A 27,559-nucleotide genomic window follows, 5' to 3' on the forward strand; every position below is an offset into this window, starting at 1 on the left:
AAAGAAGCCAGAGAGGGATTCAGACAGGAAGAGGTAGGCAGGGTCCTAGCAGCCCTGTAGTCTATCCCTGTCCCCAAGCCCATGGGGCTAGTCTCATGAAGCTCAGCATTCAGGCCCTTCTAGTAGTCCTCAGCCTGAGGAGTGAGCTCCTGGAGGTAGTGAGCTCCTAGAGAAAGCTAGCTCCATGACCAATGTTGGCTTTTTCTGGTGAGGCTCCTGGCTGTGAAGAGGGGTCTGAAGAGCTGGTTGTAGGACCCTGTAGAAATGGTGGAATTGCTGAGCTGTGTGCTGGTGCTGACAGCTATGATAGTGCTGGAGAGCCAGTTAGGCATGGGCTGCAAACAGAGTTGTTCTGGGCCTTTACTTTGCAACCCCAAGTACATGGGAGGCTGGTCAGCATTGGCATGTGCTGAATGCACTGATCAAAGAGCTCTATCCATTTTTTTTTTTTTTTTTTTTAGACATAGGGTCTTGGCTGGCTGGAGTACAGTGGTGCAATCATAGCTCACAGCAGCCACAAACTGGACACTCAGGTGATCTTCCCGCCTCAGCTTCCTGAGTAGGACTATAGGTGTGTGTACCACACCCAGCTAATTTTTTTATTTTTTGTAGACGGGATCTCGCTATGTTGCCCAGGCTGGTCTTGAATTCTTGGCCTCAAACGATCCTCCCACCTTTGCCTTCCAAAGTGTTGGGATTACAGGTGTGAGCTACCACACCCAGCCCTTTGTCCATCTCTGACTAGCCTTGCTGCTGCTGAGCCCACCTCATCGTACCCTTCTGTGGCATCTGCATGAGGTTGCTGTGGTCACCAGTACTATGGTCTCTGTTACCTCTATCCCATCAGCTTGTGCCACAAGGGCCTCTTTGTGAGCTTGGCTGCTAGATCCTACCTCTCCCCATTCTGCAGCTGGGCCTTGCTGGCTGCTGCCTGGGTTTTCTGCTTGGTCATGTTTCTCTTGACTTTCCTGGGAGCAGTGCCAGGAGTTCATGCAGGCAGGCTAATCCCCAGACTGGACTTGTACGATTTCACATGTCTGCTCTGTGCAAGTCATAGGGCTCCAGAGGACTGGCTGGACATCCACTGGTACCTGACACTACCACTTGTGGCATTCTTGTAGCAATGGTGGGACAACTGCCTCATCCTATGACACAGAGCCACAGGGTCCACAGGATATCATGAAGGAATCAGGGAAGGGAGAGCAGGCCCTGATCCCATTGAGAGGGCCTTAACTAGATCTGCAGGACTTGGTGATGATGGTGATGCTGCTGCAATGAATCCTTTGGTGGCATTAGGTACTGAGGAAATGCTTGCAGTGGCAGGCACTCTGCAGGGCTCTGCTCATTATGGGCACCTTTGTGATGGGCTGGGCACTTACAGCTGCAGACTTGGCACAGGGCTGGTGTAGCTGTGGCTCTGCTTGGTGCCTGTTTATGGCACCACTATGTTACACCTCCTGGTCATTTTCTGCACCTGGCCTTCCTGGTACAGTGCACTCTAGGGGTGGGCATTAGGCTGGGGCCAAGGGGCCATGGAGATGTGGGAAGCCCCAGGACACAGGATTGGACCGGATACCAATGCCTATGGCCCTGGGCAGAACCTGGCATGGGGTCATAATGTGGGACCCAGACCTGGAGCTTGGTCATGAGTGGCATGTGGGCACAAAGGGCACAGGACGTGGATACAACTAGTCAGGATCCTGCCCAGTTCTTGAAGGTCTTCAAGTATGAGCCACACACCAAGGCTTCCAAGAGCCTGAATTCCAATCCCAAATTTGGGGATTTCCACCATCCCACTATCAGTAGCTTGTTCCGCTACATCCCTTAACACACAAAGAACACAGTCTGTATGTTCTATTTTAGCCAGCAGGTCCTGGAAGTCCAGTGAGACTGTGGGGAGATCCCCGAGCACAATATCCATTATTGTGAAGACTGTCATCTCATCTGTCCCAACCTCAATAAAACATCTTCTCAAAGTCTTGCAGAGGGATTTCAAGGTCTTGCTTGTGGTTTTTCGTGACATTTGCATGCTTTGGCAAGGGACTAAGTATGGCACGAAATTTTAAACCAAATCTTTACAGAAATTCTACTAGGTTCCTCTTGGCCCAAACCCTTCTACCTCCTTCTCCTGGCCTGATGTGTCCTGAGAAGGCACCTGAAAAGTGCCAGACTTATGGGGACGCTCTACCGGCCATTCTTCACATTCTCTGCCATGGAGTCTGGCCCAGGGATTTCCGGGCTTCATTCTGCTCAACTGTTTTCACAACTACAAAGCTGTGGCCTCAGGAACACGACAGGGACTCACATTTGCGTCCCGAGAATAGTTTCTGTATTGAGATGGAGTTCCCAGGGCTGGAAGAAAAGTCAAAGAGCAAAAGTCGATACCCACGTCTTTCTGCCTCGGTGCTCAACACCTTCTCTCTAGGGCCGGGGCTAATCTCTTCTAAAGCCCCACTGCCTCCCCCCCCCCCCCCCCTTCCAGTGGAAGAACCAGTGAAACGGAAGTCAACGGCCTGAAAAGGCCAGCGCGTTTGCTCTCGGTCCCTTAAATGGCGTCAACGACCCTGGAAAGCCCCGCCCCCTCCCTACCAAGGAAGGACGCCATTGGATCTCTCCGGAGGCTTCGCTCTCCTATTGGTCACTGGACGAATGCAGACGTGCAGGTTAGACCCAAAGTTTCTTTCGGTTTCCGGCGTCCCTGCGATGGCGTCTCTGGACTCCCTGTCGCTCTTCACCGGCCTCGGCCTGAGCGAGCACAAGGCCCGCGAGACGCTCAAGAACACGGCTCTGAGCGCTCAGCTGCGCGAGGCGGCAATCCAGGTGCGAACCCTTCTAGCCCTGGCCTGGGCTGCCGACTGTTCTGCAACACCGTGCGGGTCGGGTCCCTTTCTCAACATACCCCCTTGTCCCGCTCTTGCCTCTCTCACTGGGCCTGGGGCTTTTCTCTTGGCATCTCTGATCCCAGGCGCAGCAGACTTTGGGCTCCACCATCGATAAGGCTACCGGGACGCTGCTGTATGGCTTGGCCTCCCGACTCAGAGATACCCGGCGTCTCTCTTTCCTTGTGAGCTACATAGCCAGTAAGAAGATCCACACTGAGTCCCAGCTGAGTGGTGAGACCCCTGCCTGTCCTGCCAGTTCCACCTCCAATCCCTCCCTTCAGCCAAGACCCCTATCTACCCTTTTTGCCAAGTCCTCCGTTTCTTTCTAGACACCTAGTTCTGCACGGGCACTGAGGCGTGGAGCCGGTGGCCTGTGGTGGCACTGACAGAGACTCTCAGGGTCTGAGGGAGAGCCACTCTCAGAACACGTGCTTCTTCTCTGTGGCCTCAAAGCTTCTCAAGGGTGGTGCCAGGGCTTAACCTTTCAGGAGGCCAAACTGTACTTGAAGTTTCATGGGATTAGGGCTCTGTCTATCCACCTCTTGGAGCTGAGATGCCACAAACTCATTGGCTCTTCTTTCTCAGCTGCCCTCGAATATGTGCGGAGTCACCCCCTGGACCCCATCGACCTTGTGGACTTTGAGCAGGAATGTGGTGTGGGTGTCATGGTGACCCCAGAGCAGATTGAAGAGGCTGTGAGTCTTTCCCTGGGCATTGTGTGCCTCCCCAGTCCTGGCCATGGAAAGGAATGGCTCAGTTTCTCTACCCATGAAGACCCAGAGTGAGAATGTGAACATCTCTGAAGAGGGCTTTCCTGAAGCACATGGTTTGGCTTTCTGCAGGTGGAGGCCACCATAAATAGGCACCGGCCCCAGCTCTTGGTGGAGCGTTACCATTTCAACATGGGGTTGCTGATGGGTGAGCAGGGCCTGGGGCAAGGGCTATGTTCTCTTTGGTCATACCTTTGCTTCTGGGCATGAGTGAGAGGAAGGTAGGGGAAGGAGCAGAAGCACCTTAAAAGTGGTCTGGCTGGGCTGGGAGGGGTGGCTCATGCCTGTAATCCCAGCACTGTGGGAGGCCAAGGTGGGAGGATCCCTTGAGCTCAGGAGTTTGAGGTTGCAGTGAGGTACAATGACACCATTGCCCACTGCACTCTAGCTGGGGCAACGGGATGACTCTGTCTCAAAAAAAAAAAAAAAAGTGGTCTGGCTGGGCCCCAGGCTCTGGTTCCTGTGGTCAGCCAGGACCCTTCCTTGGGAAGGAGGGTGGGGAATGCCCTCTTTTGCCTTTCTGCAGCTCCTTGTGCCCATGCTTCTAGGAGAGGCTCGGGCTGTGCTCAAGTGGGCAGATGGCAAAATGATCAAGCACGAAGTGGACATGCAGGTGGGCATGCCTCCCTGAGTTGAAGCTGTCAAAGACCCTGGCATGGACAGGGCCAGGAATCCACTGAGAGATAAAAGGGCGAGGAGACCCTGTCCCTATTCTGGTGGTGGATAGTAGAGCCCCATCTGGCAGGAGCAGCTCTTGACTGGTTAGTGAGAGACTTGGGCCTCTGGGCTGTACCTAATTTGAGGTGAGTCACTTTACACTGAACCTGTTTCCTCATCCCATAAACAGGGGTGATGTGGCCTTCATTTCAGGATACTGGCATGGAATCACGGAGGGTGATGGCTGAGATAGAATGCTTGTCTTGATGCTGGGCCCATAGTTACTCTCTGTATATGACAGCCCTTATTACCTGGGCCCAGTATGGACCTTCAGGAGGGAGAGAGCATTTGAGGCAGAACCACATGAGGAGAAGAGGTGGAATAGGCTAGGTAGGTTCTTCCAGGCAGTGCTGGTAGACAGGCCAGGAAGCCCTTCTATGGGTGGGTAGGGTCAGTCATGGGCTTCTTGAAAGAAGACACTCCTGTCCCTGCCTGACTCTGGTCTCTGCTCAGGTCCTCCACCTTCTGGGTCCCAAGACGGAGTCTGATCTAGAGAAGAAGCCCAAGGTGGGACTGGGCGTGGCCCTGGGTCCCTGAGGGTGAAGTGGGATAGGGTGAGACTGTAGGCTGGGGAAAGGAGTGTCTGACCCCAATGATTTCAAGACCCTACCCAGGAGGAACTCTAATGCACTGTTGGGGCTTTTCTCAGGTGGCAAAGGCTCGGCTACAAGAAACAGACCGGAGGATAGCAAAAGATGTGATGGAGAACGGTGAGAGGCTTGAGGTTCCTGTCACAGCATTCACCTCCCTGACTTTCAGGCATTTCCCCTGAAGGGTCCTTATAGCCCAGGCTCCTTGGGCCCTTGCCTTACTCAACACCCTGCCTTCTGCCTGAAGACTGGGATTCCTGGTGCTGCCTTTGTTCCCTTTCCCCAGAGACTGGTCTGAGTGGCCTCAGATGTCTGGCTCTGTATCTCTTGTCTCTGGAATTAGAGGAAGATGGGCCTGCTGAGTTCTGTTCTGGTTGTAGGATATGGGTAGTAGTGATAGGTACAACCCTGATCTGGATATGGTAACTGAATCCAGAGGACAAGTGTTTGTTGATCCCCCCACTCCTGCCATAGGCGAGGCTGCTGGCCAGACACTGTCTCTGATGGAGCAGCTCCGGGGAGAGGCCCTTAAGTTCCACAAGCCTGGTGAGCGGGAATGTCGAAACCCTAGGGTGGGCTGGATTGTGGTAGCAACTCCTGTTGCCAGGCCCCAGGGGTCAGAAGCTTTGGGCAGCAACCTGGTCCTTAGGCTTATTCTGGTCCTGGCAGGTGAGAACTACAAGACCCCAGGCTATGTGACCACTCCACACACTATGGATCTACTGAAGCAGCACATGGAGATCACTGGAGGGCAGGTGTGTGGGAATATGGCGAGGCGAGCTTGTGCCATCAAACACCTGCCTGAGTCCTTAGGGTGCCCCTAGGCTGCCCTGTCTCACCCATCACCATGGCCTCCTTGGGGGTGTGCATCTGTTTTAGCATAGTGTGAGCTGTGATCTCATTCCTCTGCTCCCATCTCCCTTATCTCAGGTTCGTACCCGGTTCCCACCAGAACCCAATGGAATCCTGCACATTGGACATGCCAAAGCCATCAATTTCAACTTTGGCTATGCCAAGGTGAGCATGCATCTAGTGACTTGATGAAGAAGATGATCATTTGTTGCTCCCATGACTGGATACCAGAAAGGTGTTCCTGCCTTGCCTTCTGCTCCCAGTAATGCACCCAGGTGGGCAGAGGCCACAGAAAAGAATCACATGTGACAGATACCTAGGAATCCACTGGGCTTAATTGGGAAAAAACTAAGATGAGTCAATGAGTCCAAATTTGGGGGAATTGCCAGGGCAGCCCCTCAGTTTAGGAAGAGGCTATTGCTATCAGTCTCAGGTTGGTGTAAGAGATGCTTTATCTGGGGCATTTAGATACAGGAAGATGAGAGAAGCTCTTAAACACATTTTTAATTCTGACATGGGAGAGCTCTGAGAATGACCTAGTTTGATGAGCTGGACTGTGGGCCTGGTGGATGATGTGAGAGCTTACAGAGGTTGCAACTTTCCTAGGCTAACAATGGTATCTGTTTTCTGCGTTTTGATGACACCAACCCTGAGAAGGAGGAAGCAAAGTTTTTCACTGCCATCTATGACATGGTGACCTGGCTGGGTATGGACTGGGCAAGGCCTGGGGAGGTCTGGTAGTCAGTGGGCTTCTCCTTGGGCCATGGCCTGCCATTAGGTGTTTCTGGCTGGCTGCTCATACTGTCTAATTCTTCCCCAGGTTACACACCTTACAAGGTGACATATGCCTCTGACTATTTTGACCAGCTGTATGCATGGGCTGTGGAGCTCATCCACAGGTGAGGCCAGGGCCACGATGTAGAACCAAGCAGGCTGATAAGGTTACAGCTATGCTGGGCACTCACACCCCTTCCCCATAGGGGTCAGGCTTATGTATGCCACCAGAGAGGAGAGGAGCTCAAAGGCCACAACCCTCTGCCTTCGCCCTGGAGGGACCGTCCCATGGAGGAGTCGTTGCTGCTCTTTGAGGTGGGGTCTTGTAGAAGCAGCTGGTTTTGGGTGGGCCAGGATGGTGAGGATGAGATGCCCATGTGCTTAGAGGCAACCTGAGCCCTTGCTCCCCCCAGGCAATGCGCAAGGGCAAGTTTTCAGAGGGTGAGGCCACGCTGCGGATGAAACTGGTAATGGAAGATGGCAAGATGGACCCTGTGGCCTATCGAGTCAAGTATACACCACACCACCGTACTGGGGACAGCTGGTGAGTGTGGGCATGGGGTGGGGTAGCAGTGCTGTAGAGCAGGGCAGTGGGCCATGGGGTAGGGCAGAGTGTCGCTGGCTGGTAGGACCCACTGCTTATGCCTTGCAGGTGCATTTACCCCACCTATGACTATACACACTGCCTCTGTGACTCCATCGAGCATGTCACCCACTCACTCTGCACCAAGGAATTCCAGGCTCGGTGAGGAAGCTGGGCCCATGGGGTGGTAGGATCACTGGAATTCCAACAGCCCTTCCTGTGGTCTCTCTCTGGTCCCAGAGGTGGCCAGTCCTAACCCTACTCTCCCACCCCAGACGTTCTTCCTACTTCTGGCTGTGCAATGCACTGGATGTCTATTGCCCTGTGCAGTGGGAATATGGTCGCCTCAACCTGCACTATGCTGTTGTCTCTAAGAGGAAGATTCTCCAGCTTGTAGCAGCTGGTGCTGTGCGGTAGGTGTGGCTGTTTGGCTCGTCAAAGGTTAGTGGTGCTAGTGGCATGTACTGCCAAAGGTGTTTTCACCACCTTCTCATCCACAGTGACTGGGACGACCCACGGCTCTTTACACTTACGGCCCTTCGACGGAGGGGCTTCCCCCCTGAGGCCATCAACAACTTCTGTGCTCGGGTACTGCCCATTGGGTTAGGTGGGTAGATGGGGGCGCTGAGTACAGTAGTTTGTGGTTATGGCCATGACTGATGTTGAACTTTCCTGCCAGGTGGGAGTGACAGTGGCACAGACCACGATGGAGCCACATCTTCTAGAAGCCTGTGTGCGTGATATACTGAATGACACAGCCCCACGGGCCATGGCTGTGCTAGAGTCACTACAGGTCATCATCACCAACTTTCCTGCTGCTAAGGTGGGCCTGCCTCAATATGTGTGTGGGGTTGAGGGTGGGGGGTATGCCTGGGCATGGGTGTCCTAGTGCCTGGGATGACTTAGATATGTATCTCCTGCTACAGTCCTTAGACATCCAGGTGCCAAACTTCCCAGCTGATGAAACCAAGGGCTTCCATCAGGTTCCTTTTGCACCTATTGTCTTCATTGAGAGGACTGACTTCAAGGAGGTAAATGGGGAGTGGGGGGGTCTTGTTTGCTGTTGAGTCTGGTCCTGGGATGCTTTGATCTCATTTCCTTTGTCAGTCCATCTACTTCCTGCTTCAGATGAACCAATCCCTGCCAGACATGGAATTGGGGGAGAAGCTTTTCATACTTGTTTGACCCTTGCAACCTCTTGTGTCTACCCCATTTCCTACGTCTAGGAGCCAGAGCCAGGCTTTAAGCGCCTGGCTTGGGGCCAGCCTGTGGGCCTGAGGCATACAGGCTACGTCATTGAGCTGCAGCATGTTGTCAAGGTGAGAGCCGGCTGGAGCCTGCTGGGGCCAGGATTTGAGTGTAGCCTGTGGTCCTGGTAGTGGTTCCCAGGCCTGATTGCTGACCCCTTCCCTCTACTTCCAGGGCCCCAGTGGCTGTGTAGAGAGTCTGGAGGTGACCTGTAGACGAGCAGATGCTGGAGAGAAGCCCAAGGCCTTTATTCACTGGGTGTCACAGCCTCTGACATGCGAAATTCGCCTCTATGAGCGACTGTGAGTGAATAGAGCTGGGGTGAGGCAGGTATAAGATGGGCATTGCTTTTTTTTTTTTTCTTTTTCTTTTTTTTTTTTGAGACAGAGTCTCACTTTGTTGCCCGGGCTAGAGTGAGTGCCGTGGCGTCAGCCTAGCTCACAGCAACCTCAAACTCCTGGGCTTAAGCAATCCTCCTGCCTCAGCCTCCCGAGTAGCTGGGACTACAGGCATGTGCCACCATGCCCGGCTAATTTTTTCTATATATATTTTAGTTGGCCAGATAATTTATTTCTACTTTTTAGTAGAGACAGGGTCTCGCTCTTGCTCAGGCTGGTCTCGAACTCCTGAGCTCAAATGATCCGCCCGCCTCGGCCTCCCAGTGTGCTAGGATTACAGGTGTGAGCCACCGCGCCCGGCCAAGATGGGCATTGCTTGCTGTGGCTACCCAGCTGGGGGGTCTGACCTTCACTCTGGCTGCAGATTCCAGCACAAGAACCCTGAAGATCCTGTTGAGGTACCTGGTGGATTCTTAAGTGACCTGAACCCGGTAGGTTCATGGAGTTTGGGGTAAGGGTGGTAGGCTTCCCTGGCTGGATGGCTGCCTAAGTTCCCTGCCTACAGGCATCACTACAAGTGGTGGAGGCAGCATTAGTGGACCGTTCTGTGGCTCTGGCACAACCCTTTGACAAGTTCCAGTTTGAGCGTCTTGGGTACTTCTCCGTGGATCCAGACAGCCGTCAGGGACAGGTGCTTGACTTTACCCAGCTGCCCCTTTCTGCAGCAGTGATGGTGGCTACCATATGCTGTGCCAACTGCTCTACCTACATTTCCTTAGTTAATCATCAACACCTGAGGGGGGTGGCATTCATGTTCTACTGATGAGGAGACTGACTCTGAGGTTAAGTCCATGTACAAAATTTTGTATGGACCCTGCCTTTCTTACTCCTCAGAGTAGGGGGCAGGCACAGAGGTTGTTATAATCCATATGAAACTCTGGCCTGGAGCCATCCAATCCCTTACTCAGAGTCACAAAGTTATTGAGAACCTGGGCCTCCTGATACTTGGTGGTCCCTCAGCTCCTCTGGGATGAGGGAGTTAGGGGGAGGTGTCTATGGTGAAACCTACCCAGGCCTCCTGGCCTGGTTCTGGGTTGGTGGTCATTCTTCTTCTGCCTTCCAGCTTGTCTTCAACCGAACTGTCACACTGAAGGAAGACCCAGGAAAGGTGTGAAGCATTGTGGACCTACCTCATCCTCCTCGAGGTGGGGGTACCCTCACCCCCCCAAATTCCATGTCAATAAAGAACACCTAAATTCCCCTGGAGTCTGTGTTGTCTGTCTGCCCTTCTAGCATCTAAGGGCCCTGGAGACATGCTGTGTGTGTCTGTGTGTGTGAAGGCATGTGTCTTGTGCATATTTTGCCTGAGAATGGGCTTCTCCAGAATAGAGTGACACTGACAGTTTTGAAACCACTGGTGCACTTCTTGGTGCTCAAGGGCAGGGGCCTGGGTGGGGTTAATATCCTCTGCACCTGGTCTAAGGGAACAGAGGGCCCTAGGATGTTGCTCCCTAGTTAGGAGCCCTGTGCCAGAGGGATCTAGAAGGTTTGTGTCCCCCTGTGTGAAGATGAAGAGAGGCTTGGCTCCCAGTCCGATCATTGAGCAAATAATTAGATGAGGCACACATGCTGTGCTTGCTGGCCTTCCAAGTTCACTATCTAGGGGAGTGGAGACATGTGAGACCAAGCACTGTGAGGGAGAGGTCTCCCTGGGGCCTGTGCAAGGCTAGAAGAGGTTACTGACCCAGCCTGGTTCTCAGAAAAGACTGCTTTTAGGAAGTGACTTCTGAGAGGAATCCGAAAGACTGGAGAGTCTGCCAGAAACAAGTGCAAAAGATGGGAGGTAGTAAGTGTCTACAGCAGGCTGGTCACCCTCTGGGGTAGTGTGGGCTGCTTGTGAGGCCTGCATGTGCCTGCAGCTTTAACGCCTTCCACATTTTCCCTGTATACAAACACCAGGCTGTCCGAAGCCCGCTTTAAGGTGGACCTGACTGCGGAAGGCTGAACTCAGATGGCAGCAGATGGTGGCGGGGTCCCAAACGCTGTGCCCTCAGAAGGTGAGCGACCAAGTGGCTTCCCAGGCAGGACACGGCTGGGGACGCCAGGTCCAGGTCAGAGATTTGTGGGGGCCACCTTAAGCGAGAGGCCGGGCCGGGCCGGGCCCCGCCCCGCGTAGGGCTGCTCGACCAAAGGAGGCTCAGGCAGGCGACGGAAGGTGGGTCCAGGGAACGAGTCTGGAGCACCAGCCTAGGAAGGCTCCACCGCTAGGCCGAGCCCCGGCCCTGGCTCCGCCCCGCAAAGAGGGGCGTCCGTGGGCGGGGCACCTGCCCTACACCCTGGATCTAGCAATCCAAGGCGCAGCCTCCATCCCTGGCTGGCTGAAGCGTTCACTTTAAGTCTGGCCAGGAGGCAGCTCCAGATCTCGCGGGATCGCACGCTCCGATTCTCGCGAGAGGGGCATTCGGCACCCATTGGCTGTGAGGGTTGAATGTAAGATGGCGCCCAGGGAGCTGTGAGGAGAAAATCCTGTCGGTCTTAAGAGAGGCGACGGCAGAACCGGGGTCCCGGGCGGTTCGGCGGGGCCAGCGGGTAGAGCGGAGGCGGCGGCGGCGGTGACGTCGCCAGGTGAGGGCTCCGGTAGGGGCGGGCATGCGGCGAGGCTGTGGGCCTGGGACAGCAGGCCCACCACAACGACGGGCGGGGGCGGGTGAGCCGCTGCTGCTGGGCCCAAGGGACCTCGGGGCGGCTCCGGAGCCGAGAATGTCCCTGGGCTCGCATGCCCCCGCCCTATGGGTGGGGGAGGGGCTGGCCAGGGATTTGGGTGGGCGCGGCGCGCGAGCGCGCGCTAGTGCGGGCGCGCGGCCGAACCTGTTTTTACGCGCGGGGGCGCGCGCGCTGTGCCGCCCTCCGGCGCGCGTGGCCGCTGACGCGCGCGTTCCCGGCCCGGATATCGGCTTTTGGAACTGTGGCCCTAGGCAAGAGCGGCTCTCCGGGGCGCGCGCCCGCCACGACCCCCATTTTGGGGGCGCGCGCCCTGTTGTTGGGTGGTGGTGTCGCTTCGAGAGCGCGCAGGACGTCTCTGCTGAGCGGAGGGCTGGCGGCTTGCTTCGCTGAGAAGGTTGCGGGCTGGGCCTTTCCTGCTCTGGTGACGTTCCTGGGCATCTGTGGCCTAGGCCTGGGGAGAAACCAACTTGCTTTGCTGTCTGGCTCGTGGCTGCGCTGCTCTGCGAGGCGGGCGAGATTGCCTGTTCTCGAAGAATGCGGTTACTTGAGGCCCAAGTGTGGGGTGGGTGCTTAGGGAGGGTGCTTCCCTGCTTCGGAAACCGAGCCCTCTTGGCTTGAGAGGGCCGTGAGCCCTCTGAGGTTCCCTCACCTTGTATTGGTGCTTTGTGCCGGGGAGGGAGGGTTAACATCAGAAGGCCCTTAAGTAGTGTCTGCTTTCTTTTCATTAGAAACTCATTCTTCCATAAGCGCAGTTCATACACGTCACTTCTGTGCGCTCCGGAAGGGGCTCTTTTGTGGACGTTGTGCAGCTCTGCGAGCTTTAAAATTGCACTTTAAATCCTTAAATGCAGGCTTTTCTTCTGCGTGAGTGGGAGGGGCTTACTTTAGTCTGTTATAATACTAAGGGCCTGCTGTTGCCTCAGCCAGAAAGTTGCCTAGAACAAAATTGAGCAACCTGAGAGTCCGTGCTTTGCTTTTTTTTTAAATTCCAAAATTCTCCAGCAGAAATTTCTAAAATCTGCCCCTGTATCACTGTAAAGGTCACTTTTGATTTAGGATTTCAGTCCTTTTCAGCTCTTTTTCACCCCAGCAGTGTGTTCTGGTGCTAAGAAAATTCTAGGTTTGTCCTAGAGAAGAAATACGCACCTCTTTTTTTCTTTTCTTTTTTTTTTTTTTGAGACAGAGTGTCACTTTGTTGCCCAGGCTAGAGTGAGTGCCGTGGCGTCAGCCTCGCTCACAGCAACCTCAAACTCCTGGGCTTAAGCGATCCTACTGCCTCAGCCTCCCGAGTAGCTGGGACTACAGGCATGCGCCACCATGCCCGGCTAATTTTTTCTATATATATTTTTAGTTGTCCAGATAATTTATTTCTATTTTTAGTAGAGACGGGGTCTCGCTCTTGCTGAGGCTGGTCTCGAACTCTTGACCTCGAGCGATCCACCCGCCTCGGCCTCCCAGAGGGCTAGGATTACAGGCGTGAGCCACCGCGACCGGCCATGCACCTCTTTTTTTCTAAGACAAAACATCTGCTAGTTTATGTTTTATGGTCTTGCGTCACTAAGTTTAAGGAAAAGGAAGCTAAGAGGAAGAAAATTAGAAATCACATTTAATAATCATGGGCAGTTCTTTCTAATGTACTGTATGTTTTTTAAGAACAAAATTAAAACTTAAAAAGAGGCTGAGGATGGAAGGAACTTTTTTGTTCTATCTTCTTCAGAATATTAGAAGTCTTAAGAACTCAGGACAAGCAGCAGAAATACATGCAACATGGTGACTGGTGAGTCAAAATTGTTGATATGCTGGAAGTATGTGTGCACAGTTTTTTCTGGTAATATTGAAACCTCACAAATCCTGTCAATCATTCTGGGTCCTGTCTGCCAGAAACTTTTAGGTGGTATAAAACTGAAGATGTGGGAAAACTGCATCTTTGAATCCAGCCACAGTTTGCTGCTTGGACAATTTTCACCTCTTAAAGTATAAGTCAGTGCAACTTGTATGACAAGGCATCAGCTTTTTGAAGGACCTAAATGGTTCAAAGAGAAGCAGTCAAGTTTATCTATGATACACTTACGATTTTAATATACCTTTCAGGTCTACTTGTTCTGGGTTATCTTTGTTTTTAACTGTTAAGTTTGAGATCTTCCTTTTAAATTGGTGTTTGTAAATAATATTTCCGTAAGTTTATAAACTAAGATTTACCTGTTAGATGTCCTAATCCTCTGTCCTGAATTGTTTGTGTACCTCTCCATGAACCTCTGCACTTCCACATCCCCTTTCCAACTTATCTTTTCAAACAAAAGACCAAATAGTGGTTGAATTTTCTTGTAAATTCCAATTGTTCCAGAAAAGCAACCAAAGTCAGTGGCTCTGGGTGTGGCTGCCCTTTATGGCACCTTCAGAATCTTAAATATCTTTCTTTAAGCTTGCATGCTTGCTTTGAATCAGTTGTGGTTTGTACTTGATGTGTGTTTGCGTCTTTCTTGTCTGCTTTTTAAATGGCCACCCTTTATATCTGTGAGGATCTTTTATTTCTGAGTTATCCTCAGGATGAGATATTATGTGAATACCTGTTCTTTTCTGTTACTTTGTTTCCCTGAATTTTGTTCAGATGTTTTAAGTCCTCTCCAAGCTTCACTTAAATGCTTCCTTTTTTCCTGTAATTATCACACTGAATTGTAATTTCTATTACTAAACTCAAGTAGCTGCATGAAGAAATGATTAACCTCTTGCTTTGCTGAAAGGGGGAAAGGAATACTCCTTTGGTCTCACTCTTTAGGCCAGGGCAGAACTGTGGGTAGAGCTGGTGGACTGTGTCAGAAAGCTGATTTTTTTCTTTTTTTAAATTTGTGAAACATCTGTTTATATAAATATAGGTGATCTTTATACAATTTAATGAAAAATTATAAAGTGAACTCCAGTGTAACTTCTAAAAGAAATAAAGCCAGCATCCCTGAACCCTTTATGGGTCCCTTCCTACTTACAGCTTCTCAACCCCTAGAGATGACTACTACTATGACTTCTGTGATAATCATATTCTTTGTTTTTCTTTTTACATTTACCACCTTTGTATCCTTCAACAACATAGTTTAGTTTTGTGTGCTTTTGAATTTTATATAAATGGAATTCTGCTATATTATTTTGTCTTACTACTTTTAGCATTCTTTCTGAAATTTATCCACCTCGTGTATAGTTGTTCATTCTCATTTCTATACAGTATTCTGTTGTATGAATATAGCATAATGTATTTATCTATTCCACTATTGATAGACATCTAAGTTGCTTCTGGTTTTGGGCTGTTAACAATACTACTGTGAATATTGTTGTATAAGTACACTGGAACATGTGTATGTCATATATGCCAAGGGATAGAATTGCTGGGTTTTATGGAATGGATATTTTCAACTTCACTAGATAATACAGGTGGTTGTGCCAGTTTACAATCCATCAATACTTGGTAGAAATATAAATTTTTAAGTTCCTGGTTGAAAGTGTATATTGTCCAAAAATAGAACCATTTTGAACCATGATGAAAATGCTGCTAAATCAGGGACTCCTGTAAATGGTCCAGTGAGATAATTTCTATCACAAACCCTGGAGTGTACTGGTTATCGTTGATGATAGAAATACATCTTCCACTATGCTTCTTTGAAATGACTCGTTATGTTAATTAGCACAAGTATAACTGTAACTCCTTAAGATTGAAATTGATTTTTTTTTCATGTGAATATATTCTTCAAAGCAGACTTACAGCTGTGAGGAGCTATATTGCAAGAGTAGATATGAACCTTGAGAGGGGCTCAAAGCTCCAGGAAGAGGCAGGGCTCTGAGCTCAGACTGTCTTGTCTTAGTTTGTCACTTATTCAAGATCCTCTCTGCAGAGCTATACAGGGAGGCCAGAAGAAGTATCAGAGATAAGAGACCCAAGAAGGGCTGATTCCAGTGAGAACAGTACTTGGATCTTCCCTTAGTACCTAAATGGAAAAAAGAAAAAAATTAGCAAGCAGACCTAATAGATGTTGTTTTGCAACAACCTTTGTTCATGGTACTGTCTTGTGTTCTAGTGGTAAAATAACAAAAATAATAACTCACGTATTGAGGGACTGCTGTGTGTCAGGCACTGTGCTTAAGCTCCAGTAGAAAGTACAGGGGAGATACCAGTGACCAGCTTAGGCATACCAGTGAAAATCTCCAGGGTCTTTTGATAGGGGTGCTGCTTTGTCTTTATTGTTTTGCAAAGCAACTATACTTGAGGTATTTAGAAGCAAATGCCTGTTTACAGAGTCCTACTCCCCAGAGTACCACAGTAATTTTTTTTTTCCTGTTATTAATCTCATCTAACTCCCAGAAATCGGGAGCACTCAAATATCCCTGTAGCTTCATATTTTTCAGAAGTGTTTTAATTAATTTCTTTACTGTTCCTCACCAGGTCTTTGACTTGTAGCCTTTTGTTTTTTTGGGGGGTTGTGGAGGATAGTTTCATCAAGTTCCTCTATTTCTCTTTATTACCAAGGCTTAGCCTTTGTGTCTTGCTAGCAGCATCTTGAAGTTAATAATTCTTATTATTATCCAAGTTTTTGGTGCTTTATGGTTTAGGTTTAGTTTCAGATTTTCAGGGCAAAGCCTACTACCATCAACCAGAATTGTCTGTTACTACTGTTACTGCAGTATGACTGCAATGCAGAAGAAGATGACTTTCTAAATATCTTTTTAGTTTAATACAACTTGTGGAAAATACAGGAGAATTTTAAACAGGAAGAAACTTCAATCCTCTGTGATTCCATTATTCAGGCATAACTACTGTTAGCATTCTGGTGCATTTTTGGACTTTTCTTTCCTACTATATATAATTAAACAGTATTGGGATATATAACACAATTGGGTTGTCTGCATTTTTACACATAGCATGTGTTTGTGTCATTAAATGTTTTTAAAAAAACCCAAAACTATGTGTAAGGGTAAGGTAATCTTCCATATGTTATTGTGCTTTTTTAAATCCACTGTGTTACAGGAAGATCAGTGGAATCACACAAAAAGCTTAGAAAGTAGCTCACACCTGTAATCCTAGCACTCTGGGAGGCCGAGGCAGGAGGATCATTTGAGCTTAGGTGTTCAAGACCAACTTGAGCAAGAGCGAGACCCCCGTCTCTACTAAAAATAGAAAGAAATTAGCTGGACAACTAAAAAAAATATATAGAAAAAATAAGCCGGGCATGGTGGCGCATGCCTGTACTCCCAGCTACTTGGGAGGCTGAGGCAGTAGGATTGCTTGAGCCCAGGAGTTTGAGGTTGCTGTGAGCTAGGCTAACGCCACAGCACTCTAGCCTGGGCAACAGAGTGAGGCTCTGTCTCAAAAAAAAAAAAAAAAAAAAGGTTAGAAGTAGTCTTTGTTTATATGAATTTGGTATATAATAGTGGCATTTCAAGTTCATGGGCAGAGGAATTTCAATAATTCAATAAGTGATACAGAGAGAGTGGTTTTAGGAAAAAAGTAAAATTAGACTTTACCTCACACCTTACAAAATAAATTACAAGTGGATCAAAGCATGGTATAAAAAATTACACTAAGAACTAAAATAGATGATCTGATCTTATGATAGAGAAGACTTTTAAATATATTTCTTTTTTCAATTAATCTGCAAGTGAATTAAATATATTTCTTAAGCCTTTTTTTCCTTCTTTTTTTTTCTTTTTTTTTTTTTTTGAGACAGAGTGTCGCTTTGTTGCCCTGGCTAGAGTGAGTGCCATGGCATCAGCCTAGTTCACAGCAACCTCAAACTCCTGGGCTTAAGCAATCCTACTGCCTCAGCCTCCCGAGTAGCTGGGACTACAGGCATGCACCACCATGCCTGGCTAATTTTTTCTATATATATTTTAGTTGGCCAAATAATTTCTTTCTATTTTTAGTAGAGACGGGGTCTCGCTCCTGTTCAGGCTGGTCTCGAACTCCTGACCTCAAGCGATCCACCTGCCTCGGCCTCCCAGAGTGCCTTTTTTTTTCTTTTTCCTTCTAAGCAGCACTATGTGTCAGGTCAAATGGTGAACTTTCATTATTGGGATGTGTCAGTCTGGTGGAAACTGCCAGTTAGGCAGGTTAAAAGGACAAGAAATGAAGCCATGTGTGTTTTAGTCTGTATACACAGGCAGATTGTAATGTTCTTTCAAATTGGTCTTTTCTATTAATAATTTTTAAGTTCTGCATTGAATTCATTATTTGTTAGTATTTCTTAGCTTTCTCTGATTCAGTGGTTCTCAAATGATTCTGTGGACTTGTACAGAGAAGAACACTGGGAGCTTATTGAAAGAAAACACCATTTAAGAAACAGTGGCTTCTGTTTGAAGCCCCACCTGCAGATGGCTGGCTCTAAGCTTGGAGCACTGCAGAGAGCATTATACCCTGGAGTCTAAAACACGTTACATGCATGGCTAGTGATTAACAAAAAGGTGAAATAATGTATAATATTTCAAATATGTTTACAACAATAAAGAATGTGATGAACACCTGTGTATGTACCTTTATCAACATTTTTTATCAGAATTTTTATCAGAATTTATAGAATTTTTTCTACTTCAAGCTTGTTAGCTTTTTCTTTTTTGGTGAAAGCTTAAAGAATAAGAAGCATGGCCGGGCGCGGTGGCTCACGCCTGTAATCCTAGCATTCTGGGAGGCCGAGGCTGGTGGATCGCTCGAGGTCAAGAGTTCGAGACCAGCCTGAGCAAGAGCGAGACCCCGTCTCTACTAAAAATAAAAAGAAATTATCTGGCCAACTAAAAATATATATAGAAAAAAATTAGCCGGGCATGGTGGCGCATGCCTTTAGTCCCAGCTACTCGGGAGGCTGAGGCAGAAGGATCACTTGAGCCTAGGAGTTTGAGGTTGCTGTGAGCTAGGCTGACGCCACGGCACTCTAGCCTGGGCAACAGAGTGAGACTCTGTGTCAAAAAAAAAAAAGAAGTATGGAATGTCCAATTTCCTTAAGTACTAAGTTTGACAGTTGATATCTCTGACATTTCACTTTGACACTTCTGTTTTTTTTTTGTTTGTTTTTTGTTTTTAATTGTGAAGGTACATCCTCATTCTTTCAAACACACATTTTGGCTTGTGATTATCTTTCAAACTTATTTTTTAGAGCAATTTTTATGAAACCATGGATAAGTCAAAAATTTGTGTTATTTTTGAATATGAGTTCTGTCGTGGAACCAGTGCAGGGCAGACAACTCGAAATAACCAAGAGTTTGGGAAGGATGTGGCTAACGAATGCACAGTACATTGATGGTTTAAGAAGTTCCATTCCGGTGATTTTAATCTTGAAAATGAACCACATGGGCGACCTGAGACCAAGGTGGATAATGATGAGCTGGAAGCTGTAGTGGAAGTGAATCCATCTCAACCTACACGTGAATTAGCAGCAAGGTTTGACATTACTATTCCAATAATATTGGACCATTTGAAATGAGTCAGTGAGGTAAAGCAGCTGGATAGATGGGTAGGTACTACATGAATTAAACGAGCATCAGAAGAGAAATTGTCTCGAAGCTTGCGTTTCTTTACTGTCATGACATAAAGGCGAACCATTTCTACACCGTATTGTTATGTGTGATGAAAAATGGGTTCTTTTTGACAGTCACAACCATTCAGCACAATGGCTGGATAAAGATGAAATACCGAAACACAGTCCAAAACTGAATATTCATCAAAAAAAGCTAATGATGTGTGTTTGGTGGTCCATTGCGGGTATTATCCACCACAGCTTCATGAAACCTGGTCAGTTGATTACAGCGGATGTCTACTGCAACCATTTGGACAAAATGATGAGGATGCTTGTGATTAATCAGCTGAGATTGGTCAATAGAGACAGGACAATCCTCTTGCAAGACCATATGTCGCAAAAAAACAATGCTGCTCAAACTACAGAAGCTAGACTTGGAAACTCTCTGTCATCCACCATATTCACCAGACTTTTCACCAACTGACTAACACTTCTTCCAGGCTTTGGACTGCTTCTTGCAAGGAAAAATACTCAGTTCTCAACAAGCTGTGGAAAACGCCTTTTGCATTTTCATCGCCATTCGCTCTCCAGGCATCTTCCCTGCAGCCATAAACAAGCTACTGTTTAGATGGCAAAACTGTGTGGATAGTTTAGGTGCATGCTTTCATTAATTGTACTGCTTTTTGTTTGAGCTATAATAAACTACACTTTTGATTCGGAATCGGACATTTCATAATTAATGACCTAATATATTTGGACCAGAGTTTCTTGTAGTAATTTTTCATGAAGGTACTATTCTAGAAAACTGACAGGTAGGATTTATTTGAAGATGACATGGACAGCAGAATGGTTTTTTATCATCTTTGGAACCTTGACTTACAAAAAAAAAAAATGTTCTAGAGTTTGATTTGGTGTGGAATGCTGCATTCTTTTTTTGTTTGCTTGTTTGTTTTGGGGGACAAGGTCTTACATTATTGCCTGGTCGAGAATGCAGTGGTGTCATCAGAGCTCACTGCATCTCAAACTCCTGGGCTCAAGTGATCCTTCTGCCTCAGCCTCCCAAGTAGCTGAGACTACAGGTGAGTGCCACCACTCCCTGCTAATTTTATTAAAATTTTTTGTAGAGATGGGGTCTTGCTATGTTGCTCAGGCTGGTCTTGAACTCCTGACCCCCAGACATCCTCCCGCCTCGGCCTCCCAAAATCCTAGGATTACAGGCATAAGCCACTGCACTGGGCCAGAAATGCTGTATTCTGAAACTAAAAGATTGCTTAAACAGAAGCTATACTCACTTAGCTAAATGCCTGTCAAAAATAGAGGGTATGGAACATTGATTGGTACATCAAGAATCAGAGGTCAAAGCATACTTAGCTAGCTATTTTTACTTCTCATTTTATGCCTTCCTGTACTATTTGAACATTTTTCTTAGTAAATGAATGCGTTGCTTTTATATCCCTGCAACCCCCGGAAAACAACAACAAAAAAAAACCCAACAAAAACTAGGTGGAATTCTGCACTGAAGAAAGCTTGTTTCTAGGAAGAAAAGTTGGTGAAATTCTCTTTCATACTTAATATCATACTTGAGGTGAGGCTTACAGTCCCCTCCTGAATTTTTGAAAATTGAAAGGGTAAGCAGGGAAATAAGGTTACTAGGATGACTAGCTTTTCTGAGCAGTACTCATATGAAGGTTTACCAGTTCTGTAAACTCAAAGTTTGCAGTGTTTCTTTGTACTGGTGTTTACTCATATTTATTTTCTCGAAGATTTGAGACAAAAAAGTTTTTGCTGCATGTAAAAACTTTTCTTATGGCTGGGTACAGTAGCTTACACCTGTAATCCTAGCACTTTAGGAGGTAAAGGCAGGAGGATTGCTTGAGGCCGGGAGTTTGACCCTAGCCTGAGCACCGTAGCCAGACCATGTCTCTACAAAAAATTTAAAAAATTAGCTGGGCGTGGTGGCATGAGCCTGTACTATAGTCCCAGCTACTTGGGAGGCTGAGGCAGGAGGATGGCTTGAGCCCAGGAGTTTGGGGCTGCAGGGAGCCATGATGATGCCACTGCATTGTAGCCTGGGTGACAGAGCAAAGACCCTGTCTCAGAAAAACAAAAACCAAAAAAACTTTACTTTTGTATTTTTTAAAAAATTGCTTTGCACAGACAATCTTGAAACTTCAAGGAGTATCAGTACTTTATGTGAATACAACTAATTGTTGAAGAAAATATGTTTTAGGAAATGTAAATTCCAATTGACCTCTGCTTTTTTTTAAAAAATGTTTTTAAATTATTAATTTATTTATTTATAATGGAGGTGAAAAACTGAAATATGTACCAGCATCGTAGAGGACCTGTTAATGGCTGCTCATATAATCTCTCCTTTATCCCCTTTTGAGCAGAAGGGTATATATGATATGTGCCCTCCTAATTTTAGATATTAAAGTCACATGTTGAAGCCAGTGCAGTGGCTCATGCCTGTAATACTAGCACTCTGGAAGGTCAAGGCAGGAGGATTGCTTGAGGCCAGGAGTTTGAGACCAGCCTGAGCAAGAGTGAGACTACTTTGAAGGCCGAGGCAGGAGGATTGCTTAAGCCTAAGCGTTTGAAAAAGTGACATGTTGAGAACTTTGTAATGTTATAGGGTCTTTATTTTATTTATTTTCTTTGGAGACAGAGTCTCACTCTTTTGCCCTGGCTAGAGTGCTGTGGCGTCAGCCTAGCTCACAGCAACCTCAAACTCCTGGGCTCAAGCAGTCCTTCTGCCTCAGCCTCCCAAGTAGCTGGGACTACAGGCATGCGCCACCATGCCCAGCTAGTTTTTGTCTATATATTTTTAGTTGTCCAGATAATTTCTTTCTATTTTTTTAGTAGAGATGGGGGTCTGACTCTTGCTCAGGCTAGTCTCCAACTCCTGACCTTGAGCGATCCTCCCGCCTCTGCCTCCTAGAGTGCTAGGATTACAGGTGTGAGCCACTTTGCCCGGTCTAGGGTCTTTATTATAAGAGATATTTTCTTAAGGAAATTCCAGCTGTGACACTGTTAGAAAGGGAAGCTTTCATACTTTCTGTGCAAGTAGTGCTCATGGGTCGTCCATAGCAAGTAGCCTCCTCTGAATCTGTAATGAGGGACAGTGTGCTTGGCCTTGATGCTCTCCTTCTATGTGCGGTGGTTGTCATTGGTAACATAATTTTTTTAATTATATTTATTTATTTTTTTAGAGGTAGGAGTCTTGCTTTGTTGTCCAGGCTGGCTTCTTGACTCTTGGGCTTAAGCCGTTCTCCAGCCTCAGCCTCTGGAGTATCTGGGACTCCAGGTGCGTGCCACTGCACCCAGCTGATAATTTCTAAAGTCTTGCAGTAGACCTTCCAATTTTCTACTCTAAAAGAAGGTAACTGAAAGCTCCTGCAGCAGCTAGAAAGGGAGAGCTGGGCAAAGGGAGGTGGTTAAGAGATGTAGTAAAGGGGCAAGAATATTAAGTTTCAGAAGACAAGAGGCCAGCAGCAGCAGCTTCACTTGTACACTCCCCCCCCCACACCCCCGCTTTGACCTGCACTAGCTGTTCACTGCACTCCATTGTGCTTGGGGTTTCCTGAGAAACGAAGGCTCTCTCCTTAGGGTAGTGGAGTCTGGAAATTCTGATTTCAGACAAGAGAAGGTATATATGTTGTTCTTTATTTATGGAGAAATACATTCACAGTATATCATATGCATTGCTATAATTATGAGATTCATTACTGGATCTATTCATTTTGAAAGCACCTGAGTATAATTTTACACTATACTTACACAGTGCCCCACAGAAATAGTGCCAATGTCAATAATTAATAATAGCAATAAGGACCATATTTCTTTTTTTGATTTCACTCTTAACATAGACATGTTGGTTTTTTCCCAAAATGTGTATTTATCATTTACTAAGGAAAAGTCCTATACATCTGTACTACTAGGTTGTATAATTTATGGTTGTAAGTTATAGATGTTATAGAAACAGTCATAATTCTTCCTGTTCCACATTGAATTTCAAATGTAACAGGTATATAGGAAGCACTTACCATGTGTGAGGCATTTAGAGAAGGCCAGGGCACAGTGTTGTCTGCTAGGAGTTTAGAGCCAGGTGGGAGAAGGGAGATGGTTACTCACATAGCTTATATCTGTTGCATAAGGCAGAGCATCTGGGCAGTAAAAGAAAGACTAGTATTTCTAATCTGATGGCTCAAGGAAATAAATCACTTTTCTAGATATTTGAGATTGACTAAGAATCTTTTTTGGCAAAAAGGTTCACTTCATTTGTGATACTCTTTCATCCTGCTGCTGCTTTTATTGTGGAGGAGTTGCTGATCAAGGGAGGATGATACAAAGATAGCAACAGTAGGACACTCAATAGTCCAGAGATTATGCATTTGTTGTCCAGGTAATTGAGAGTAACTGTCCACTTTTGCAGGTTAATTCTTAAGATAAATAGTCTTTTTTCGAGGAAGACTCAGTCACAGCTGCAACATAGCTGTGTTGTGCACGCTTCTGCTCCTCAGTCACCGCTGTTTGCTCTTAAAGATGTGGGAAAAACACCCGTGGAGCCAGAGGTGGCGATTCACCGAATTAGAATTACCCTAACTAGCCACAACATAAAGTCCCTGGAGAAGGTGTGTGCTGACTTGATCAGAGGCGCAAAGGAAAAGAACCTCAAAGTGAAAGGACCAGTTCAGATGCCTACCAAGACTTTGAGAATCACTACAAGAAAAACTCCTTTTGGTGAAGGTTCTAAGACTTGGGACCGCTTCCAGATGAGAATCCACAAGCGACTCATTGACTTGCATGGTCCTCTTGAGATTGTTAAGCAGATTACTTCTGTGACTGTTGAGCCAGGAGTTGAGGTTGAAGTCACCATTGCAGATGTTTAAGTCAACTATTTTAATAAATTGATTATCAGTTGTTAAAAAAAAAAAGATAAATAAATACCTGATGAGAAACTTGCAGAATTTGATTTCTGAAGTTTGGTAGTGACCTAGTTATTTAAGGCACTATTCAAATTTTTCCTCCCGATTATTTTAATAATATTTGTTACATTTATTTATTTATTTATTTTTTGAGACAGAGTCTCACTCTGTTGCCTGGGCTAGAGTGCCATGGCGTCAGCCTAGCTCATGGCAACCTCAAACTCTTGGGCTCAAGCAATCCTTCTGCCTCAGCCTCCTAAGTAGCTGGGACTACAAGCATGCGCCACCATGCCCGGCTAATTTTTTCTATATATATATTTTTAGTTGTCGGGTTAATTTCTTTCTATTTTTAGTAGAAATGGGGTCTCACTCTTGCTCAGGCTGGTCTCGAACTCCTGACCTCGAGTGATCCTCCTGCCTTGGCCTCCCAGAGTGTTACGATTACAGGCGTGAGCCACCGCACCCGGCCTGTTACATTTATTTAGTTCTGTCTACGTGTCAGATACTTTTCTAAGTGCTTTACATATATTTAATCCTGTTATTTCTGAGGTAAGTACTATTATGTCCCCATTTTATAGACAAGAAGACAAAGGTTAACTGACTTGTCCAGAGTTACATAGCTAAGAAGAGATGGAGTTGGGATTTGAACCCAGGTAGTCTGGCTCAATATTCCATGCTCTGAACCAGTAGGCTATGCTACAAAAGAATGTGAGCAATATATGGCAAAGTGGGATTTTGGGTATTTCTGATGGGACATGAGGAACATGTGCCCTGTCTCTTGAGTTTTGCCACAGGTAGGCAGCATACCTGTCTCTCCACTGTAGCACATACTTGGCAATGAAAATAAAACATGACAGTAGGAATCCCTGCTTTTGGCTTCCTCCTCCTTGCTTGGTAGTACTCTCTATGATGGTCACAGGGCAGTTTTGCATGTGAGATTGAATGTCCCGTGTTTGGCTCTGCAAAGAAGGTGGGATTGGCCTAGTGCTGGGTGGGAAGTGTGTTTTTAGCCTGTTTCATCTAATACTGTGAAGCATGCTTTTGGTTTTTGTTTTCAGTGTGATACAGTTTGATTTAGGAAGTGTTAGTGGGCTGGGCGCAGTGGCTCACGCCTATAATCCTAGCACTCTGGGAGGCTGAGGTGGGGGGATCACTTAGCTCAGGAGTTCAAGACCAGCCTGAGCAAGAGCGAGACCCTTTCTCTACTAAAAATAGAAAAATTAGCCAGGTGTCCTGGTGTGCGCCTGTGGTCCCAGCTACTCAGGAGGCTGAGGCAAGAGGATTGCTTGAGCTCAGGAGTTTGAGGTTGCAGTGTGCTATGATGACACCACTGCACTCTAACCCAGGGTGACAGAGCAAGACTCTGTCTCAAAAAGAAAAAGAAGTGTTAATGCAAATAATGTTCAAACACCATTAACTGAAAAATTAAGGTAGTATAATAAAACCTTTGGATTCTGGATGTATACAGATGCCCTGAATATTTCAATCTGATGCAAGGGTGATTGCTTTTATGTATTTCATGATGTAAAAACAATAGTATAATTTTGACTTCTGTATGTTTATTTCTAGGTACCCTAAGGACTCTGCAATATGAATAATTCTCTGGAGAACACCATCTCCTTTGAAGAGTACATCCGAGTGAAGGCACGATCTGTCCCACAACACAGGATGAAGGAGTTTCTGGACTCACTGGCCTCCAAAGGGCCAGAAGCCCTTCAGGAGTTTCAGCAGACAGCCACCACTACCATGGTGTACCAGCAGAGTGGGAACTGCATTTACACAGACAGCACTGAAGTGGCTGGGTCTTTGCTTGAACTTGCCTGTCCAGTCACCACAAGTGTTCAGCCACAAACTCAGCAAGAACAGCAGATCCAGGTTCAGCAGCCACAGCAGGTTCAGGTAAAAGGGAAATGTTGAGGTTCAGCCTGTTTAATATACTTAATTTGCTCTCAGGGTTTTGGTTAGTAGGAATGTAACATCTGTACAGATACTAGAGGTTATTTTTACTAAGGAGAATCCTTGAAATTTTTTATTTAACATATAGGCATTCATCGTTAATGTGGACTAATTGGGATTTGATTTAGATGTGACATCATGTGACTGAGGCTTCCCTTCTGTGTTATCTTGTACAGAATATATGAGGGCCAATCTTTGCTCATTACTGATAGCAGGACATTTGGAACTTACTTTAAAATGGAAAGGCTAATGTATGTTAGTGATTTTCATTTAGTTGTGTGATTCCATAACTCAGATCACGTGTAAATTTCTAGGTCTACACTTGCTATTTATAAGCCACAAGAAATAATGCTAATTGATGATAAACTTACTGAAAGAGAAAAAGCAGTGCATTTGCTGAAAAGGTAAAAGTTTTCCTCCTTAGGAATCCTTATGTGAAACAATAGTCTCCTCAAGTTACAAATGCAGTTTTCTTGCCACTGTCTATTATGGTTGAGTTTCATTTTACTCTGGATGCTTTTTACACCAAGAGGATAGGAAAGGAAGTGGAACATGTTGGAGAGGGAGGTGGAAGGTTTGGCTGTGGCCCCTTTGCACCTCAGAAAGGCAGGTGGATATATTGCAAGGACATGGGCTCTGAAGCTGTATTCCTGGGTTTAAATTTGACTTGACCTCTTAGTTATTGACATGATTAATCTTTTTAGCCCTAGTTTCTTCATCTGTCAAATAGAAATAATGCCATTTAGTAAGATTGAATGAGATAATAGACAGGAAAGCATCTGGCACATACAGGGATGTACTCATTGTTTATTCTAGTCTTTGGTGCAGGAAAGGTAGATACAAGAAGGCTGATTTTTTGGCTCAAATTATTCTGCTGTTATTTACAGCTTGGACCTCGTCTTTCATAAGATTAATGAGTTTGGGAATTTGTTTTAAAGTATTTTTTGAGATTTTTATGTTAAAGATAACTGATCAGGATCATCCATTATCATCTTCTTCCCTAAACCCCATGTGAATGAAAGAAGAAATGTAAATATCATAATAAATCCATGAGGTAGGTTCAATATAACAGATTCATAAGAACACATTTTCCCCATTCCAAGTGACTGAAAAGATAGTTTAAAAAAAAATTCCTAATAGTGCTGGAAAAAAAAGAATACCATCAAGAAAACACTAAATCTGAGAAATTGCTAAAAGAGAATAAGCAGACAGAATTAGGTGACAGGTACATGTAGGGGAGAACTTTGGGGGAAGTTCTCAGGATACTCTAAGCTAGGAAGTGGAGGATACACAGAAATCAAGGGGTCCCTGGGGGCAACCTCAGACCTAAAGGTTGGAAGTTGACCAAAGACCTTAAAACACACATGAACATATGTTGTGTACTTAGAGCTAATGGAACATTAGTTTGATCAGCAAGTTATAAATTAATTCAATAATAATTGTCGGTGCTCTTTTGAGTAAGAATTATATATCTTTTCTATGGATCTATATTTTGTCCAACTTAATAGGCTGCTCTTTTTGTGTGTTCCCATCCCCACACAGGGTAATAACTCCTAATGCAAGTCATCAGGTAGAGAAAACTTCATTTTTTCCTTTAAAAAAAAAAAATTTCTGCTTGAACCTTTTTTGTCTTATTTCTTGATCCCTTTTATATTGCCTAAATACACTTACTTTAAAAGTATAATTTTTGAAACTAAAAATAGCAAGTGA

General features: G+C 46.2%; 2 protein-coding genes across 8 annotated transcripts in view; both read left to right on the top strand.

Moving 5' to 3' along the window:
- The first annotated feature begins 2,577 nt into the window (after positions 1-2,577).
- Positions 2,578-10,020, top strand: QARS1 (glutaminyl-tRNA synthetase 1). Its single transcript, XM_045530270.1, has 24 exons — positions 2,578-2,820; positions 2,966-3,113; positions 3,468-3,577; positions 3,725-3,800; positions 4,201-4,265; positions 4,823-4,876; positions 5,019-5,079; positions 5,434-5,505; positions 5,629-5,714; positions 5,890-5,976; positions 6,418-6,517; positions 6,632-6,710; positions 6,792-6,900; positions 6,999-7,129; positions 7,238-7,330; positions 7,444-7,581; positions 7,669-7,756; positions 7,848-7,991; positions 8,095-8,199; positions 8,395-8,487; positions 8,591-8,718; positions 9,179-9,245; positions 9,320-9,445; positions 9,878-10,020. The coding sequence occupies exons 1-24, from the start codon at positions 2,650-2,652 to the stop codon at positions 9,926-9,928; spliced, it is 2,382 nt and encodes a 793-aa protein (XP_045386226.1). The 5' UTR covers positions 2,578-2,649; the 3' UTR covers positions 9,929-10,020.
- A 773-nt stretch (positions 10,021-10,793) lies between these two features.
- The window catches only part of QRICH1 (glutamine rich 1), a 49,989-nt gene continuing 33,223 nt past the window's right edge, over positions 10,794-27,559 (top strand). For 2 of the 7 annotated variants that reach the window (XM_045530272.1, XM_045530279.1), the window contains exons 1-2: positions 11,113-11,379; positions 25,463-25,792. In XM_045530272.1, coding sequence (XP_045386228.1) covers positions 25,484-25,792 — 309 coding nt within the window. In that variant the 5' untranslated portion in view covers positions 11,113-11,379; positions 25,463-25,483. Of the gene's footprint in view, positions 10,812-11,101; positions 11,380-11,714; positions 12,041-13,195; positions 13,256-25,462; positions 25,793-27,559 lie in introns of those variants that run through there. The other 5 variants (XM_045530277.1, XM_045530273.1, XM_045530275.1 and 2 more) reach the window with 5 other exon arrangements.

Source organism: Lemur catta, chromosome 18, assembly GCF_020740605.2.
Source record: "Lemur catta isolate mLemCat1 chromosome 18, mLemCat1.pri, whole genome shotgun sequence".
Taxonomy (NCBI): Eukaryota; Metazoa; Chordata; class Mammalia; order Primates; family Lemuridae; genus Lemur; species Lemur catta.

Coding starts and splice junctions, on each gene's coding strand:
- QARS1 (XM_045530270.1), top strand. CDS start 2,650: ATGCAGACGTGCAGGTTAGACCCAAAGTTTCTTTCGGTTTCCGGCGTC. Junction 8,488..8,590: donor AGCTGCAGCATGTTGTCAAG/GTGAGAGCCGGC, acceptor CTCTACTTCCAG/GGCCCCAGTGGCTGTGTAGA. Junction 9,246..9,319: donor TCTTAAGTGACCTGAACCCG/GTAGGTTCATGG, acceptor CCCTGCCTACAG/GCATCACTACAAGTGGTGGA.